This window comes from Onychostoma macrolepis, chromosome 14, assembly GCF_012432095.1.
Source record: "Onychostoma macrolepis isolate SWU-2019 chromosome 14, ASM1243209v1, whole genome shotgun sequence".
Classification (NCBI taxonomy): Eukaryota; Metazoa; Chordata; class Actinopteri; order Cypriniformes; family Cyprinidae; genus Onychostoma; species Onychostoma macrolepis.
Window position 1 is genome coordinate 28,558,394 of NC_081168.1, and position 17,195 is coordinate 28,575,588.

Here is a 17,195-nt window from a genome sequence, read left to right on the forward strand (position 1 = left end):
AACCCTCAAAAGAAATGCAGTATAATAAGTTTTAGAAATTGTTTATTTCACTTATACAGTTTACAAAAAGAAAACGTGATGTCAAATATGAATACAAAAGCAGCACTACACATATACAAAATGACACTGAAAAAAATATACATCTTTGTTTTGATATCAATAACTTATAGCATTCAAAGAAAAAGAAGAAAAACTAAAGTTACATTCAGAACATAACTGAATTTTGTCATCAGTGCGTTGCAGTCCTTAACAACGATGACCAAGTCTTGCATATACAGTGTTAGGCTTACTTCTAAATTCGTTGACTATTACATGCCCTGTAACTATTACAAAACAATATTTACATTAGAGAACCGGCATAAAATAACCCGCCAGCAGTGGGCGCTGTGGGACCTGGTAGAGCAAATCCTGCCGGCTGTGAATGACTGCGGCAGAGGATTTAATGGTTTTTCTGAGTGAAAAGACTTGTTTAGGAGTTGTTTGTGCTTCAGAGGATATAAACAGCTACTTCCTAAAGAGGAGACAGACTCATTTCTCCTAACATGCACTGCATGAACTGCAGCAGTTCACAGAGTTCAATAATTTACCTTCTTGCAAAAGGATATATATAAAAAAAAAAAAAAATCAGTCTTGTAACGGACTGCCAATATGAAGATTTGTGTTCTTTTTTATTATTATAAAAAGTTCTTGTTTTTATGGGCATAGCCTGTTCCAGCCAGACCAGGTTGGATAAAAAAAAGATGCTGTTATAAGATGTTTTGACCAATGTCACTCTAGTGTTCCTGAGGCTTGTATGGACCCCAAAATGATACGGCACCAGAAATGAAACGTTCTTTGCTGTTATGGCATAGGGTTGGCATATTGCTGACGTGTGTGGGCAGCACCTCCGTTAGCAGGTGTGTCTAAGCCCAGCGAGCGTCTATAAGCTGCTGATAGTCTGTAGAGCACCTCAGCAGGTGGACACGACTGGCCATCGGCTTTCTGTGTCAACAGCATCTCAAACAGGGAGCTCACTTCTGAAATCAGAGCTCTGCCACCCAGAGGGGTCTTCTCTGGGTTTTTACCAAACGTGGAGAAGGAAGTGGAATCATCAGGGCCGGCCATGGGACAGTGGGTATCAGGGGAGGGTGGCCCATCCGGGACAAACAGGTTTTCATGGTAGTCAGTTGTCAGAGGAAGAGAAAGACGAGCCATCCATGCCGGATCGGGAATGTCTGAGAACACATCGTCTACACAAAAAGAGGAATAAAATATGTAAAACTATGCATGTAAAATATGTAAATAAGCATTTGCAAATGTACTACTAATAAATTATTAATAAATACATTCTGGCCATAAATGTAATAAAATATTTACAAACATCTGAAAAAAGGCTACAAAACCTGTCTGAATCTTCACTTGTTTACTTGTTTGAGCTTGTGTGGATGAAAAACAGGATGACAGGAAATACCGAGAGGAGGTGTGCATTTATCTTTAATTCAATAAACACGCATTTCCCTCGCCTGACATTTCATCTGCTGAGTTTTAACACAGATGAGTATTGCCAGTACAACACAGCATGTCCTAAAATGACACCCTTAGCCACAGTTTTTAGGGCAAAGGAAGCGATACGGTGCAACAGTAAACAAGGAAATTACCTTCACTTAGCCAGGAAAATTCCAGAAATACTTGGTTAAGTGAATAAGCTTAAATTCTATTAGAACTTGATTTTTTTTTCACATGTTATCTGTGTTTGTGTGTGAAGGAGCCTCTATGCATCTATGTTTCCATGAAGAACCTTTAACATCCATGCAACAATTCTTCAAATTATTCAAATGTTCTTCACATTGAGAAAGACTCACAGCACAAACGTGCATATTTACAACAAATATAGCTCCATATAGCACATCTTTATATGATTGGTTGCATTTTATCATTTGTATTTATCATTGTTTTTACTCTGCCATGCATTTTTGGTCTTCTAATGTATCACCGCAGGCTACTTCCCTCACTAGCTGCACAGTCTCAGTTTTCTGGAGTGGCTAAAGCAGAAATATTTGTTTTTGAATAAGCGAGGAGAAGCCAGAATGTGATGAGACCCTGAAGCTCTGACACGACCACACATGAATCCTCAAACACAGTGAGGCATGACAGACAACCTCCATGAAACTGACACAGCTTTATAGCCTTTCTTAAGTGTTTTTTCTTCTTGTCTGTGGATCAGAGATTTCAAGGTCTTAATTAAAGGTGGAAGAGAAACAAAAGGGCTCAGCTTGTACGGGAGCTTTTGGAGAGAGTGTGTGAGTAAAGATGTGAAATCCAGCCAGCGCTGATCAAACGAACCCACACTGGCCACATCAGAGAGCTCAGACTGAACCTCCAAACCTCATTTTCATGACTTCCTCTCTCCACAGCCTTTTCAAATCTGGACTATCTCTAAATTCACCCCTTTGCATTATTATCGGTTAATAATTATATGCCCCATCACACTTCTTGCTATCTTTCTTACTTTTATTCCACAAATCTCCTTCTTACAGCCTCTCAATTAATGACGGAGGAAGTGGTGGCAGTGCCTTTCAATCAGCAATTTCTCTAAAGCAGTTAAACCCATTAACTCACAGACATGGAAAAAATGCCATAAAGAATCCAACCACATCCAAACAATCAAAGGCAGACTTATACACATTACAGTGACGTGTGTGTAACATTCGCTTACACTTAGCCAACGTTACTGCCACACTTTCTCAAACAAGCAAACAGTCCTTCAGATCAGTTCAAACTCAGAAAACTCGACTATTCGGCTGTTCTGAATAGTTGCTTGGGCATTCATAAGCATATGCTAAGGTGTTCAGAGAGCTTGCTATATGGTTGCTTCAGTTTGGTTTAACAATCCTTTCAAACCAAGCATGTCTTTGTTCTGCATGGGGAAATCTTTAATCCCATTACATGCATTGTAATTACTGGATTTTGCTCTTGGCAAATAAACACACCTTTTTGAATCAGCAATTTTGCATGAGGGCGAAAGATTTCTCCATCCCGTTTTCAAAATTTTGGTATGAAAGTGACTTCTGTTTGAGCAGCACTGTTTCATACATCCCCACACTATTGACAATAGATGAATCTCTTTTATCTTTATAAAATATTGCAGACATTTTGCTAATGTGACCACACCTTGTTGACACCAAGAATGATAGCTACAAAAATGCCTATATTAGCATTCACACCAACGCATGATAACATTTTGTTTATTATATGTGCTGTGGTTTAAACGCTCAAGTTGTGGATTCTGATTGGCTCTCCTAGTTTTTGTTGTTCATCAGCCAGTGATTTCAACAATATTGTTCCTCTGTGTCTTCTTTGTTAAAGCTGTGGTTCTCATAGAATTAGAACGATTATTAAAACTTTATAGACATTTTTTGACATTTTTGCTTCCAAGTCTGACTGCTTGGAAAAGTGATAGCACACCTTTAATATGTTATTCTTGTCAGCAGCACAAACAGTGCAAGATGATTTACACACTCAGGATTAACAAACCTAAGCATAAACACAAGCAATAGTAATAGTGATGCTTGCCTTAACAAGCGCCATTATTAATCAAGCACCTAACTAATGTAAAGAATGTGAACCATTGTTATTCATTTAAATAACACATAATACACCAAAGTGGACATGTGTCACCTCTGGCCCTTGAAAAACAGTGTGAGAAGAATGCAGTAGAGAAACAGCAGCCTGAGGGCAGTGAGGCCTTCAAAGGAAGAGTGTAGAGACAGAACAATGTCTCATACTTGCATACACACACACACACACACAAACACATTTCACACACTCTCACCTTCTCTGTCCCTAGGGTATGCATAACACATACACGTCGTCTGCATTGAGCTGAGGTGTTAACAATAAGAGTTATACCATGACGTGAAGAGCCCAAGGCTCTATGTGAATATTGGTGTGAACCTTGGATCTGCTGAAAGGGTTACCATCATTCAGAGGTGTGAGTAAGTGGTTAAAACTGAGGTGACTCAGGGAGAAGAGAGGGAATATATGTACCTGCATGCTTCAGAAAGAAAACCCCTGATAGTGAACTCAAAACCGTCTGTCTTCAGTAGCATGACTAACACCATAACCAGATGAATTATCAGGGCAATACTGACTCAACCAAACCACAAAACCACACACTCCGTTCCAAAACTTACTGAGCTGCCTTGTTGACTTCTAAGGTTCCTAACAGCAATGTGCACATCTATACTGCAGTACTGATAGCAGTATTCACAAGCTATATATTTGATATAGATTCTTTTAAAATACTAATGGTATTATTGAAAATTATATTAGTACAAAACTTGGGTTTCTGTATCACTTTGAAATGATTTCAGTACTTTTGTTTGATGTTTATGCCAAAACAGCCCTGACATAATTTAGCTGGATCGTGTCACGTGACTGTGAGAAGCAAGTGTGCAGCTAAGCAAAGTCAAACGCACAGAGACACTTCCACTTTTTTTGCAAAAAATAAATACATTTAGCCATTTAAGAAATAATCGGCATCATTTACAATTGTCTGTTACTGATAACAAATTACGTGATAAAAATCAGTAATGTGATTTAGATTACTCATTTTAGGTAATGTATTCTGACTACTTTTGGATTACTTTTAGATTACTGACCTAAATTTTTACATTTGAAATATTTTAAATGTTTATCTACACGCCAGTGTGACCATTATCCAACATCAGAGAACTGTGAACAAGCAAATGTGGCCTTAAATGACTGAAATATCAACTTTAAATTGGAAAGTAAGTATTTCATGTCAAAGAGGTTTGACTGACAAAAAAGTTTGGGAATAATCACATAAACAAAAAAGCATTAAACGTGAAAACAGCAAAGACCTCCAGGTTTGAAATATTTTTGAATATTGTTCAATTATTACAATTATTGTAATTATTTGTCTCATGCATGGTGTAATTGACTGAGAGGTGCTTTTTTCTGCAAATTCACAAGCATGGATCACAAATTAATTCACATTTACATGGCTATTCTATTGTGAATATCAATATGACATTTCAAAATTTCAAAGAGAGAAAAAAAGAAGAATTAGGGAGAATCGATAAAATATGAATAATTTTACTGCCATTTTGTGAATTATCTGTAATCAAGTAATCCATAAAAATGTAACTGTAGTCTGATTCTGAGCTTTTTCAAATGTAATATAATCTAATTACTAAAACCAAATTTTTGGAATCTGTTTATGTAATCCAGATTACATGTAATCAGTTACTACTCAGCACTGTCAGTATCAGCAGCATGTTCACCGTGTAACTTTGATTTGGTGGAAATCGACACTGGCATGGCTAAAACTGCTCAGATAAAACAAAACAAACTAGACCTTTCATTCAAGAGAACAAAAAAGGTCCCCATTAATTTACAGCGTGCTAAATCTCAGAACAATAGATGGAAGGAACTGCACACAAACATTTACTCTATACATAGACAAAGGAAACACAGCAGCGAGAATCTAAATGCATATTAGTACGTCCGGATCAACAAACTTTAAACATTAATGTCTCCAGGGCATGATTTCAGTGTTCAGAAATTAATAACAATGTCAATTTAAAAATTAAAACTAAATCTACATAATTGTGTTTTTTTAATTTTTTTTTATGTGTCTTATTTGTTGACTTGCTGGAAAACAGGATAAATGTGAGCTATCTGGAAATCACCTACAAAAATAACAAATCCTGTATTGTACTCAGAATCAGGAAACCGTTTCACATCGCTTTACTTCACTTAACCCAGATTTCACAGATAGGTCTGGTCCTCTAATTTCATTAAAATTCCTCCAATTTTGCAGCGTTACAAAGGGGACTGGTATGTAGTTCAACAGCACTTTTGCTTGTGTGGCATGATTTAAATAATAGTTCACCCAAAAATAAAAGTTCTGCCTTCATTTCCTCTTTTGCGTTTTCTTTATAGGAATTTTCTGATGTGTGAAAGTTTTGCTTGCATGGACTTTCAAAGGATGGACAAAAATTATGAGAGAATATTAAAAATATCTTCTCAGTAAATGATGGCAGAATTTTTATTTTTCGGTGAACTACCCCTTTAATTAAACATAACAGTGGACTCAAATGAGAATAATTGCTTTTAAAAGTATGGACTTTTACCAGAAGTCAGCAGATTATTGAGGCCTTCTTCATACGGGGTCCACAGGTGAGTCCCAGTCCATATCACCCATTTCACTCTCTCCATGGCCACTGTCTTTAGTGCTCAGCCAATCAGCATCCTGAACCCCTGACCTACAATACACAACGAAAACAGTAAAGCAGTTAGAATGTTTCTGAACATGTGCCAACGTCTCAGACCTCTGAATGATGAAATAAGCTAGCAAGTAAAATATAATTAAAATAAGTTAAATATAATGCAACTAAACCGAAGCATATGTGAAATGTTGGAGGATTGACAAATGAGACAAATTTTTGCTGTGGAGCACTTAAAAAAAATTTCTAACCATATTTAATAGAATTAATTCAATTAAAATGACTCGTTTTTGAAGAAAAGTACAATGCCATCGCCTTTTTTTAATGGTAAAGGGTATTCTGTGGCATTCATTGTAGTAGCATTTGAATACCATGAATATATATGTCTGTTGTTTTGTTTTGTTTGTTTTGAATGGATGTTATGATGTTGTGTTTGAAAATAAGTTAAAAAAACATGAATATGATATTCAGCTATACTGAAGTATGTTCTGGCACCATCACTGTACCGTGTACTGTACTCAAAATCAGGGAAGGTATTGCTGGCACAATACCTTTTTGTAAGGGAATATCAGGGGAAATACCTATGTGATTATCCTTAATATCAGTTTAACAGTGTTCTCAAAACTGGGATTTTACTGTGAGCTAAAATGATCTCAACACTGAAACTAAAACAATACAGCACTCAACCGAAGGAAGTGTGACTGCGCTGTCTTTGGTTTAAACAAGCCCTGTCTCGCACAGATGAGTCACGATCTATCCTTTCTCATTTTATTATCTAGATGAACATAAGTTAAATTTATAGAAACAGTATTGCATTCTGCCTGATACCAATCTGTGTGTGAGTAAGACAGACAGCGGCTGATCACAGCTATGATATGCCTCATACTGACTGACGGATACTTCCTTTTTTACCAGAAGTCTACCTGATAAAATAATGACCAACTTCTAAGATTGTTATTGTGATTGTGGGGCTATTGTGGTATTTCTTTGTATTCTGTGTGTTAGTGTAGGAATGAGTATACAGTACCACATTTGTTGTCTGTTTGGTCAAGAGCTGGTATAAATAAAATCAAAAGGAGGATAAAATTGTTTACCGGCCAGTTCTGTGGGAATACTTGTTGCCACGAAAATTGGGTCGAGGCTGAAGTTGCCCTTGATGTAACAGAGACAGGAGCTGAGACACCTGCTGTAGAATTAAAAGGATGCAAAATTAATAACCTCATATACAGGGGAATTTACCGCATAAATCACTTTAATCTGTTATATATGTAATTCAAATCTCCTGATTATGAATTCACAATTAATCATGTTTCAAAACAATAGAAATTCTACAAGATGACTGAACGACCATATACAACTTGCAGGCAGTTTGCTCTTCTAATGTCATAATTTCATAATTCAATACATAATTTTGGTCTGTTACAGAATGAGCTATAACATAATAACATAGTGAGCTTTCTGGGGTTGTGGAGTTTGAGCTGTAGAAGGGGTGAGAGGGAGACAGGAAGCTGTTTCTACACAGGGTCTATTCTTCTAGAGGCTATTTCCTTCCAGGATGCACATAAGAAACCCAGCCTTGGCTGCGAGGACAGGCACCGGTGACATTTCGGCCCCTTTCCTCTGCGGTCGCCATAGGTCTAATTTGCCAACTGGGCCAAGTGAGTAAGGGAGGGTGGACTGGAGAGGAGGAAAAGAGAAGAGGGTGGGGGTCAGGATCCACGCTCTTCCTGACTGGCCGCAGTATACACGTGAGGGCTCAAACCCATGCCAGGACCTTTTGTTCTGCTAATCGTTTTGCTAGAGGTAAGCATCTGGGTGGACCCAGATCCAGAGGATACACACTTTGACTAGCACAGCACTTTTGGGCTGTTAGTCTTTGAAATACTAGCTGATGAAAAGCTGTTATTCTTACTTTATTTAATGAGAATCAGATCAGTACCAGCAATTTGTTGATGACTACCACCAGCCCATACACGTCTGAGAAGTATTATCTTACTGTGCAGAAATATCTGTGTTTGGTTTAAGTACCTTCCCCCCTCATAGGACAACCATGGAATGAATCTGCTTTTTCTTCCCACATTCAGTATGACTCTGTAAAGGGATAACATTTTTTCTCCTGAGGCATATTAAAGGTTTAAGTTACTGTGTGACACTGATGTGATTCTGAATACACTTCAGTGTCTTCATCATCTGTCAACTGTCCCCTTAGGCTGCTATAGATATGGGCCAGTCCTGCAGTACAACTGCAGAGTGGGAAAGCTATCATGCTTGAGCTATTATGAACTGGGATACCTTGAAATCAAAGTCAATAGCTTTCAAAGTAGTTTGACCTAATGCATTTTCATATCTGAAATGTTAAGATTGTAATAAAAAAAAATCTCTTACTTGCACCTCAGGTGAGGCAGAGGACAGTTCAATTGAACCGTTCTCTGCAAAGGCTGCCATAGAGAGTCGAACAAGGTTCCTCAGGATCTGCCTGTGGTCTGACTCTTCCATCCTTCCTCTTCTTTCTGTGGTCTTTGGTCTCCGTAAGGTGGCCTGATTACTGGGAACTGAAGCCATAGTTTCTGAGAAGTCTGTGGTAGTAAGCTTGACCTCTTCATTTTTGTTTCGTCTGAGTGTGCTGGTCTGTGAGTTTGCGAAAGACGAGGAGGAAGAATTTCTGGTCTTTTGCAGGGTTCGAGAAGGAGTTCCTGGGTTAAAAGGAAGTGCTCCATTCCACTCTATGCTCCCAGGCTTTCTGAGTATCTTGCTCTGAGTGAGTGGTGGGTTCCCATCCATTTCTGAAAGCGCTTGATTTTGAGCCATGCGAGCAAGGGTTGGTGTAAGTGTAAACTGGCCCTGTGGATGCAGTCTTTCCACTAAAGGTGATGTACATGACAACACCTCAGCTTCATCTTCTTGTGGAGTTTCTTTACGACCCCGAAGCACTGGTACCAACTGGATGTCAGTCTTGTGAATGTGCTTCTGTGGCCGTCGTGGGTGACGGGTGTAGGTTGACTCAGCTTGTCTACAATTATAAGCACGGTTGTCCCGTTTGTCAGGATGACAGAATGTCTTGGCCAATGCAATGGCTAGAAATAATACCAGGCAGGTTGATCCAAGGCAGATGGCCAAAAGCATTGTAAAACTGTACTGGGCCTGGTTATCATGAGACAAGTTCTTTAGATGGTCACGAAAGTTGATGAATGTCACCTCCAAAGTGATTCTTGTGGTTAGCATAGGTGTTCCCATATCAGATACTGCAATGCCCAGTTTAAAAGTTCTGCCGATCAATTCTGTGGCATTGGTTGTGTTAACATAGAGCTGCCCACTAGTTTTGTCCAGAGAAAATAGATTAGAAGGCTTTCCATCTGTTATTCCAAAACTGAGTCTTCCATTGGGACCAGAATCTGGATCACTGGCTCGAATAGTGGTGGCCAGAAAACCTTCGGGTTTGTTGAGGGAAGAGTAATTACTTGGTTTGTAGAAGTTATCCTCCAGAGCTTTATTCCCAAGTTCAGTCACAATCTCGCCTTTGTCCACATTCACTGGGACACTTAGCAATGCAATTCCCTTCTTGGGTAGTGGCTCATGAATTATGGGATAATTGTCATTAGCATCCTGTATCTCAACCAGCACTGTTGCAGTACTGGTCATTGGTGGGTATCCTTGATCTACAGCCTCCACAATAAATGAGTAGGAGTGGGTTTCCTCATAGTCTAATGATTGTTGAACAGTAACAGCCCCATTGCTGGGGTGGACTGAGAAAAACGCTGTTGGTGTCCCCAGTTCATTCGATTCTCTAATGGAGAATGATACCCTTCCACTGAGGTCCATGTCAACATCATGTGCCTCCACGGTCAAGAAATGTAACCCAGGTGTATTGTTCTCTTTGAGGACGCTCCGATAGTGAATTTTGGCAAACATTGGTGCGTTATCATTTTCATCCAAAACATGGACAGTCAGGTGCTTAATACAGGATAGAGAAGGATCACCACGGTCCTGAGCTAGAAGAGTGAGGTTATATTCCATTTGTCTCTCACGGTCCAGTGTATCATTGGTTACAATCATGTAATTGTCTCCATGGATCTGTTTGAGTCTGAAGGGGCCAGATCCACTGAAAATGTGCACTTGTACCTGCCCATTTGCCCCAGAATCGGCATCAGATACCATCACAAGAGCGAGGAAAGTTTCATTTGGTGCTCCTTCAGAGATGGTTGCAACAGGGGAATCTGGTGGAGTCCATGTTATATGTATCCGGGGAGCATTATCATTGACATCTCGCAATTTGACCTGCAGCTTGTGGTGAGATGGGATAGCATTGGGCCCCAGATCTCGAGCTTGATGTCTACCTCATACACATTCTTTTCTTCAAAATCTAAAGGGCCTTGTAAAGTCACAGCACCTGTTTTGGGATGGATGCTGAATAGTCTTTGCACTTCCAATGGGACGTGTTTACTGAGAGAGTACTCAACCTCCCCATTAGCACCTTGATCAGGGTCTGTAGCACGGAGATTAATGACAGTCGTCCCACGAACAGTGTCCTCTGCTAGTTCGATAACTGCCGGGGCCTCCTCAAATACAGGGCTATTATCGTTGGAGTCAAGAATTGTGACTATTACTTTTGTGCTGCCTGATTTTGGTGGGTTCCCTTTGTCCCAGGCTGTTAGAACCAGTTCTAAAGTTGGCTGCAACTCCCTGTCCAGTTCTTTGATGACCATTAATTCAGCTTGCTTGGCTCCTCCAGAAGTATGGATATCCAAAGCAAAGTGCTGGTTGGAAGACAGGGAGTAGGTCTGCAGGCCATTCGGTCCCGCATCTGGATCTATAGCCCGGTCCAGAGGGATGCGCATTCTCAGTGAGGCTGTCTCAGAGATCTCCACCTCCTGCACTAGGCTGGGAAAGACTGGGCTGTGGTCATTTTGGTCCATCACCTCCACACGAACTGACAGCAAATGCATAGCACCACCCTTTTTGTAGAGAACACTGAAGGCCAGTCCACAAATTTCTTCTCCCCAGCATAGCTCTTCTCGGTCCAGCCTGCCTAGTGTTGACACGGTACCATCCCTTGAATCAACTGTGACTGGTAGAGTATGCCCATGCGGCACGACCCGGAAGTTTTCCAGTGATCCTGTTTCCCCACGTTCACGTAGGTCATGCAGGAGGCGACCCACCCTTGTCCCTGAGGGCTGTTCTTCCCAGACATGATACTGGATAATGAGGGGAGCAGAGCCCATATTGTGGGCATGACAGGGTGGACACTCAATAAGAGCTGCCAGAAGGAGCAAAACCTGGAGCATGACTGTGTGTGAGGTTTCCTATTTCCTTTTACGTAGAGTCAGATGTGCTAAGCAACTAGATAGGCATTCTAATACATCTACAGTTCACAACAGATCAATTCAAAACCTATACACATCTGCCTACTCTATGGTTAAAAAAAGGAAATACTAAAAAGTAGAAAACTGCTGTTTTAGAGTCAAAAATGAATAACAGTACCACCACAACTAGGTGCTTTGTAAATGACCATTTACAGTAAATATAAAAGTTACAAAAGTGAGAAAATGATAATTATCATCACAAAGTTTCACAGTTATAACTTTATAGTAGTGTAAGCCTATATTAACATTGACATTTACTGATATCAACAGACATACCTCACCACAATAATTAAACAGTAAACAGCCATGGAAAATATTGATCACTATTCAGACAACAAAGTCACTTTTATAAAAGTATAATTCCAGACCATTTTAATTTATTAATAAAGTTATCATCTCCCTTAGCCAAATCAATGTTATTCTACAGCTCTACTCACTCACACACAGCCGCTGCTTCCCGGCCCAGGACTCCAGTCAGCATTAAAGTGAGGAGCTGAGGAACTTAGGGGGCTGGGACGGCACATTCACAGGGAATGGCCTGTGAGCCAATAACAGATAGTGAGGGAGGAGTGTACAGTGCTGCTTAACTCCACCCGTCTGTAGCAAGGAGCGGATTTAGAAGAAATGAGGCTGGAATCAACGGTGTGCTTTTAACGAAACGTGATCCCACTTCTTTCATTCACTGCCTCCAGCTCTTCACACATCTGACTTTACTCCTTTTCCAAACTGTCTAAATAAACACAGTAAGAGTCATGGTCTATGGCATCTGTCATCAGAGTTGAAGCAAACCTGAGATGAGACCTTTAGGAGCCCTGAAAACAAAAACAAGGCCTGGAGCTGAACTCTGAGGGTGCTGACGTAAAACTGCATTTTGTTTCAATTTGAAGCATCTAATGTTTTTTTCTGAAATGGCCATCAGTATTCAACAAGCATTTGTAACAAAACTGCTGATATTTGTGTTTATTTTTTAGTACATCTTTTACTCAAATTGTTATGCTGCATATAATTTATGATGAAAAGAAAGAGGTTCTGATTTAAAAAATTGACAGTTATGCTAGTGGTACAAACAGATACATTCCCCATTTACATAAGCCAATGTATTGTATAGTATAAATTAATGTCAGTTAAAGTGTTATGAATGAACATGAATAATGAAATATTCTAAACATCTAAATAAATTTGATCAAAATAAATGTAAAAAAAAAAAACGTTTTTCATTGTTAGTAGAAATGCATTAGCATTTACATAAATGCTTACATATAATTTCAACTATTCCCAATGGTTTTGGTTATACAAGCAAGAGGATAATATATGTTATTGAAGGCTTGTGGCCAATGAAAAGAGGATGGTGAAAGGGGAAAAGTGCAGACCCCCACTTCCCCTCTACATGGGGGTCTCCTAACACAAACTATCCCATTACCTGCAAGCCAATAAAAGCTTTTCCCAGAGTGATAACACAGAGCTGCATGATAACAGAGAGGTGACGTGACATGTTACTGCAGCCCTGTCCCCTGTGCTGTTCAGAGACAGCGGGTGGGAGATCAGAGGCCTGAACTCTTCAGTGCACATTTAAGTTTGATCTGATGCTCGTGAATTGGGCAGTAGGGAGATTTCCTCCTCTAAGAGCTAGTGTGCATGTGTTTCTCAGGGGTCAGAGGTCACTCCATGTGATTGGTGTCTATCTCTAAAATAAACAGGCTTGGCCTTAACACATAACCCTCTCTCCATTTTCTAATTAACTCCATCTGGAACAAATACTGACCGTCAGTTTGTCTACTCATGTTCTCTTATTTCTTTTCTCTCCATTTGCTTTCTTTAACTTTCTCCCCTCCACTCTCTTTCTGCAGTTCACAAAGGATATAGATTGAGATTTTTTTGTGTATTTTGTTTCATTTTAAAAGAAACAGACACCACAAATAGTCAAAGAACATGTTCACATCATATTTCACTTTAAAAAGTTTTTTTAAAGAAAGTAAAGAAACCAATTTTAAAACATAAAGTGAAACCGTGTGTTTTAATGCAAAAAAAAAAACGTATTGAAAAAACAATGATCCAGGCGAAAGAATGTTATTGAAAGCTGTTAATGCAGCATCTGCTCACTGTTCCTCACATGAAACTATAGTTTTAAGACTTGAAATGTTGTGCATGAATCATATTAAACTTATTTGTTTAAAAAAATATTAAATCTAAATCTCTCTTTTTTTTTCTTTTCACTTTTGTTTTTTGGGGTGAAATATAACCTGGACATGGTTTCATAAGATTAATTAATATGGATATATTTTCCAATAATAATGAAGTTAAATGGTGAGAAGCATCAAAGCTAAACAGTAAAAAGGTAAAAAGTCCTCACTCATGCATCACACACATACAACAAATATAATGCAATTATTTGTTTTCCAAATGAAAAGCAGAAAAACAAAAGTCCCAGAATATCCTGTATCTGGCTGCCACATTGCTACGCTGAGGTTTTCTTCAACACAGCATATGTAAATTAAATTAGACCACAGTCCCGACACACTCTGTGTGTGTGTTTCACACTGACCTCCCCCAGTGCCCGGGTTTTCCCCCTTCCCATTTCCACTACCTCCACCTTCCCTTATCACAGTAGGATGAGGGATCTAAACATCATTGTACTGCTTAAACAATAGACGGTGACACAGTAAAGCAGCCGGCAGAGATGAACTACTGCTGCTTGTTGTTGATGTTTTCAGCAGACGGAGAGGAAACGGTGAAGGCGCACATAAACAGAAGTTTCACTGGCTTGAGGTCAGTGTGTCTCATCTGAGGGCTGGAAGGAATGCCAAACAATCTCACAACACATTCCTGACAGACGACAGCCTCTTATCTCCAGATGGATATTTGCACAACCTATGTCCATCTGACAAACAAGCTGTCCTGTCAAGCACTTTGTCTCGAAACATATAGCGACAAAAGACATACAACAATCCCAAATTCTGTTGAGCCATATCACAAAGTCTCATCTCAGAGAAAGATAGTCTAGTAGGACTAAAGAGATAAAGATAAGACAGGAGTGAGACCTTTTGAGACTGAAAGGTTGAGGGCGAAAGAAGAGGGGAATGATAAAAAAGCATTAAATTAGGCTGAAATAGAAAGAGCAGGTTTCAACCATCTGTGTGTGCTGCAGGGCACATTAGAGACTCTTTATGCCTCCTAAACATCTAAGCATGAATTTAACTAAAGATATTACATTCTGTCTCTTTTGCGCTCTTTCAGAGTTTTTCTTTAAACAGCTGCACAAGATGCACAAAGCGCACAAAATCAAAGATTATAGAGTAGTCGGTAATTTGTTTCAGAATGAACGCTACTGTCTTATTCATACTTTTGGCAGAGAAAGTGGTGTTTTCACACTAGAATGAGTCTTCAGCCTTCACGAAAACCTCAGGCATTTATATGTGACCCTGGACCACTAAACCAGTCATAAGGGTCAATTTTTTGAAATTGAGATTTATACATTTGAAAGCTGAATAAATAAGCTTTCCATTGATGCATGGTGTGTTAGGATAGGATGATATTTAGCTGAGATACAACTATTTGAAAATCAGGATTCTGAGGGTGCAAAAAAAAAAAAGAAGAAGAAAATATTGAGAAAATCACCTTTAAAGTTGTCCAAATGAAGTTCTAAGCAATGCATATTACTAATCAGAAAGTTTTGATACATTTATGGTAATTTTCAAAATATCTTCATGGAACATGATCTTTACTTAATTTCCCAATGATTTTTGGCATAAAAGAAAAATCAATAATTTTGACCCATACAATGTATTGTTGGCTATTACTACAAATATACCCGTATGACTGGTTTTGTGCTCCAGGGTCACATATATAAATAAGACAGAAAACATTAAGATGAAGATAAAGAGAGACACAATCTAACAGTAAATCTAAAGCAAGGATGAAAGTAACAGTTTATTCATGCAGCTTCAATTGCCTTAAAGATATTTCACCTAGAAATTAAAATTATGTCATCATTTACTCACCTTCCACACTCTCAGAAAAAAAGTACAAATGCTGTCACTGGGGCAGTACTTTTTCAAAAGGTACACCTTTATTAACCCCTAAAGGTACATATTAGTGCCAAAAATGTACATTTTAGTACTTAAATGTTTGTATTATTTATTATATTATAATATACATATGTTTATATTTGTATCTTTTGAAAAGCTACAACCACAGCAACAGCTTTTGTACCTTTTTTCTGAGAGTGCACTTGTTCCAAACCTGTAAGAGTTTCTTCTGCTGAACACAAAAGAAGATACAGTAGCTAATGACTTTCATACTAAGGAAAAAATACTATGGAAGACAATGGCTGCCATTTGTGATGAAAGAATGAATGATCATGCCCTGCTTTACAATACAATTTTGTTTTACAACAGATAAGCACAGTAAACCTTCACTTCACTCTTTATAATCATCAGTGTGAGTTCACTCATGTGCCCAACTGCAACAAACCCCTTGAGTTAAGAGAATTTGATTTAATACTGTCAATTGAGCCAAGCCTGCTTTACCATCTTTGAAGATTATAGGTGAACTCTTGAAATAATAAAGGTAAGTGTTTTATCACTAATGTTGCCGACCAGTTGCTGACCTTCACGTCGCCTCTGAGGGTGAAGAGAGACTGACACTCAACACATCACCTTTGTGTGTTCAGGAGCCTGTCGAGACAAGAGCACACTCCACCGCTGACATGATTCAGACCTGATAAAACGATCTGGACCTCATCCTGAGGACAGAGCCTTCAGACAAATCTGCCATGGCTGGACCATAAACAGAGATATGGTGGAGTGGGGGAGAGTGAGGAGGACTTCCAATTACTCTTATAGGTGGAGTGTGTTTCAGGGCAGGATGTAGCTGATCTACTGACCCAGATGTTCATTTTAGGACAAGGGGCAGGAAGCAAGACAGGATATGTGATCACCAAAGACAAAATTAAAAGATAGAGCAAATAAGCTTATGCTGGTTTATTAAAGAGAGAAGCAAACACTGAAAGACCATTTTCAACAATATTTCGACCACATGCAAAACTCCTGTTCTGTCATCAACTATACAGAATCGTTCTGACTTTACTCAAATCAACTCACAGTGCACATGAATAAATTCCAATAAACCATCTTTAATTTGATCATTTTATCTTCATCTTTCAGTGAAAACCTTTAGAAAGATGCAATACAGTATACAGTGCTTTGATTCAAATGATTATCAAATGATTAGTAATCATTTTTAAACAGTGAATAATAATAATAATTGTTCTGTGATCAAAGCAGACTTCAAAGCAGAAGATATTTTACAAACTGGATTGCCTAGCTATTAATGTTGTCTGTGATGAGATAAATTCCCCAAAGCACTTTATGGGAATGATGAGACACTGCTTTTGGGAATTTAGCACATTGCTGTCATTATCAGCAATTGGGAAATGCCTAAAATAAAACATATTGAAACAAATGGGCAGACTGTAACATTTCAGTGGACATTGGCCTTGGTTTGGTTTACTTGGTGGGCATTTATGGCACAGTGTGTTTACAAGACTTGTGCAAGCGAATGTTATGTTCGTCATGAAGGAAAGAGGTGCTTTAATTTTTTCTGATGA

The 17,195-nt window shown here is 38.8% G+C and overlaps 1 protein-coding gene across 1 annotated transcript; it reads right to left on the reverse strand.

The window, feature by feature from the left end:
- Positions 1-25: 25 nt before the first annotated feature.
- On the reverse strand, positions 26-12,045 carry pcdh12 (protocadherin 12). The gene is given in 6 exon segments (XM_058798839.1): positions 26-1,229; positions 6,138-6,172; positions 6,174-6,269; positions 7,325-7,416; positions 8,616-10,555; positions 10,558-12,045. Coding segments are annotated over 6 exon segments (3,507 nt in total). The 5' UTR covers positions 11,513-12,045; the 3' UTR covers positions 26-840.
- Between the last annotated feature and the right edge of the window lie 5,150 nt (positions 12,046-17,195).